Below are 2,659 nucleotides of genomic sequence, written 5' to 3'. Positions count from 1 at the left end.
AAGTACTCAACGAACACTGTCATACTTCAGTTGTAGGCTAGGAATAAGACAAGGCGCTGGAACTTGTAAGAGTGTTCGTGCCGCTTCGAGGGTACTCGACATATTCAAGCTGCCAGTCGAAGAGATGTTTGGGTTTTCTTTAATTTGTGCAAGATAATGTCGTGAAATACTGAAACACCAACTTCTGCATGGGGATAGGCCTAATACACGTTACAAATTAACACATGATTGACCTCGTCATTGGCTCCACTAGTAAAGATGTAGCCTAACCTAAGTCTTAAAATAGCAACAAATGGAGGCTCACATTTACCATCTCAAAGGCTTGGCGCGTTACAATGAAACGTAACCACGACCACACCAACAAATGGTAGAGCTCGCGGGATAGTAAGCTACATACTTTTTGAAGTTGCTCCAAACAGCACTTACTTGGTGAACGAACACATCCATCGGAGGGTCAACGGGACCTTCTTCGCTGCTGGTCATAGAAATAAATCCAAAGCCCATCCGAACGTTGAACCATTTGCAATGACCCGATCCTGTCAGGACCGGAGCCGGGCTCCGGTCTTCCTGCTCGGGCGACGTAGCGGGGACTTCTCCGCCACCTCTACTCGCCCCTCCTGCACACCATAGAACGGATTACGGTTAGTTTGTGACTGTTTTTTGACTGCAAGGTGTTTTCCTAACGGTTATGTTAAAAAGTAGGCTAACTAACTGGTATCTTATCACTGGTTGATCGGACCACCTTGTGCCTGTCTAACACAGATGTTCAGAGACTGAATGATCGGATGGATATGCTTTGAAGAAGCGAGTTGAAGAACTGAATGAAATATCAATGAAGCGGATAAAGTTCCTCAGACTAAATCATTGGTCTTGCTCGCCTATTTTGATCGCTCTACTCATGCAAGCAAAGACATCCCATGGTGTAACTTCTAGAATGGCCTTGCATAGTTAGCCCGCTTTCTATGGAGCCAAAGGGCAGGTGTATGCAGCGTTCCCCAGCTCACGTTTAACTCATCTACACCACGAATCAGCATCGTGAACAACAGCCTGTCACATCCCCTCACGGAGTCATCACCAAGGATTGTAAACAACAATGAATGCATTACACAATAACGGTCATAAACCCCTCCCGTACCAACTGATTTGAACAGTGAACCCCTCAAAAATACAAATAAAAGCAAAATAACCTTCGGCCATGTTTCCCCACCGACCCTCTCTTGCAAAGTTCCAGTAGAATCGCTTCCTATGTGAAAAGAGCTTCTGCTGTTCACCATAAATCCGACATCAGGATTTCCAGCGGGCACAAATTTAGCTCGCATGGTACTGCGTGCTTTCTCTCCTTTGATATTTTGTCATCTCTCTCCTTCTCCCTCACTCATTCCCTCCCTCCCTCACTCGCATAGGCACACTCTCTCACTCTCCCCTTTCCCCCTTGTGCGCTCTCTTTCTTTCTCTCCCTCCCTCTCTCTCGCTCTCCTTCCCTCTCATTCGTTCACAGCATAGCACACGTGACTCTGTCAAAGACATGCTCTCTTTCTGCTGGTCTACTGGGCTTACTTCAACAGAGTACCGGAGCTTTCGGAGCGACGGAACCAAGTCCAACCACCTTGAGATGGCACTACTCCACACATCATAACATAATCACCTTTGTATTTTAATTATCCTCCATATATAATGTCTTGTAGAAACTCCAAAGGTGTCCTAGGCTATCTTAAAAATCAAACAATCACAGATGTGGAACAAAGTGTAAGTTCATTTGGACAAGCAATTCTTTATAATTAAATAGTTCATGATACAACTCAGCATAAACCTAATTTTCCGGAGAAAATCACTGCATAAGTGTCTCAATTAACATGTAATGGAGATACAAACATCCTCATAAAACATTGATGCTGAAAAGTCAACATTGTGATTCTTTTCCAGTGAAACCCTTTCTACAAATCACCCTTGAAACAATCAGTTAGAATGATTATGTTGCATGTTGATGTAAAATATAAATGTGTGTTTGCAAAAGGCTTGCGTAAAGAAAACCTCTCCAAATTAATCCACTTCACTTGTTCAACTATGGTAAGCAAAATGTGTAATATGAGATAAAACTCATCAAATGTATACTGAAAACTACAGAGATGGCTGGCCCATGTGAGAGTTGGAAAAACGGTGAATCAGGAGAGATATGGCAAATAGTTCACAAAGTGGGCAATTACATTATAATAGTTGGCCATTACACAAAGACGTTGCCTATTTTACATATCTCCACACGCGTTCAAACACATGCCCTGAGTGGACCCTGCTGCATACACTAACGCACGTGATTTTAACGACAAAACCGTAGTCATGTAGGCAAATTTTCGTTGTAATGGTTTGGCTACTTTCTGTCCGGGTTTAGCCTATTTGTGTATCTGCGGTGGGTGGAAAACTCGTTGGGGAGGAATCTACTAGCCCCCCGCCTCCACCTCCCACACTCCGGAATTCATGAGCACCCCATGCCCCCTCAGCAACCCTACCCACCCCCCGCGCTAGCCATCGGACTGTTTTTGAAGATGGAGCGCAAAAAGGGGTGGGGGATAGCCCCTACTCTATCCTAACGCAGAAGTGGAATCCGGGGCTCGGTTACCGGTCACTTATGTCAGATGTTATCTATTCATGCATTCCATGCGAA

At 44.5% G+C, this 2,659-nt stretch overlaps 1 protein-coding gene across 1 annotated transcript in view; it reads right to left on the bottom strand.

Moving 5' to 3' along the window:
* Window positions 1–1,376, bottom strand: part of lin28b (lin-28 homolog B (C. elegans)) — a 27,748-nt gene extending 26,372 nt beyond the window's left edge. Inside the window, exons 1-2 of the mRNA XM_076272966.1 lie at window positions 1,188–1,376; window positions 427–617 (exon numbers count right to left, since the gene is read on the bottom strand). Of these exons, the coding sequence (XP_076129081.1) occupies window positions 427–617; window positions 1,188–1,197 (201 nt within the window). The 5' untranslated portion in view covers window positions 1,198–1,376. The remainder of the gene's footprint in view (window positions 1–426; window positions 618–1,187) is intronic.
* Window positions 1,377–2,659: the final 1,283 nt, after the last annotated feature.

The sequence above is a fragment of the Alosa pseudoharengus genome, unplaced genomic scaffold (assembly GCF_046254945.1).
Source record: "Alosa pseudoharengus isolate Yale_2024_CS ecotype anadromous, Long Island Sound unplaced genomic scaffold, YU_APseudo_1.1 YU_APseudo_1.1_scf_7, whole genome shotgun sequence".
Classification (NCBI taxonomy): Eukaryota; Metazoa; Chordata; class Actinopteri; order Clupeiformes; family Clupeidae; genus Alosa; species Alosa pseudoharengus.
This window is presented reverse-complemented; position numbering and strand designations above follow the sequence as displayed.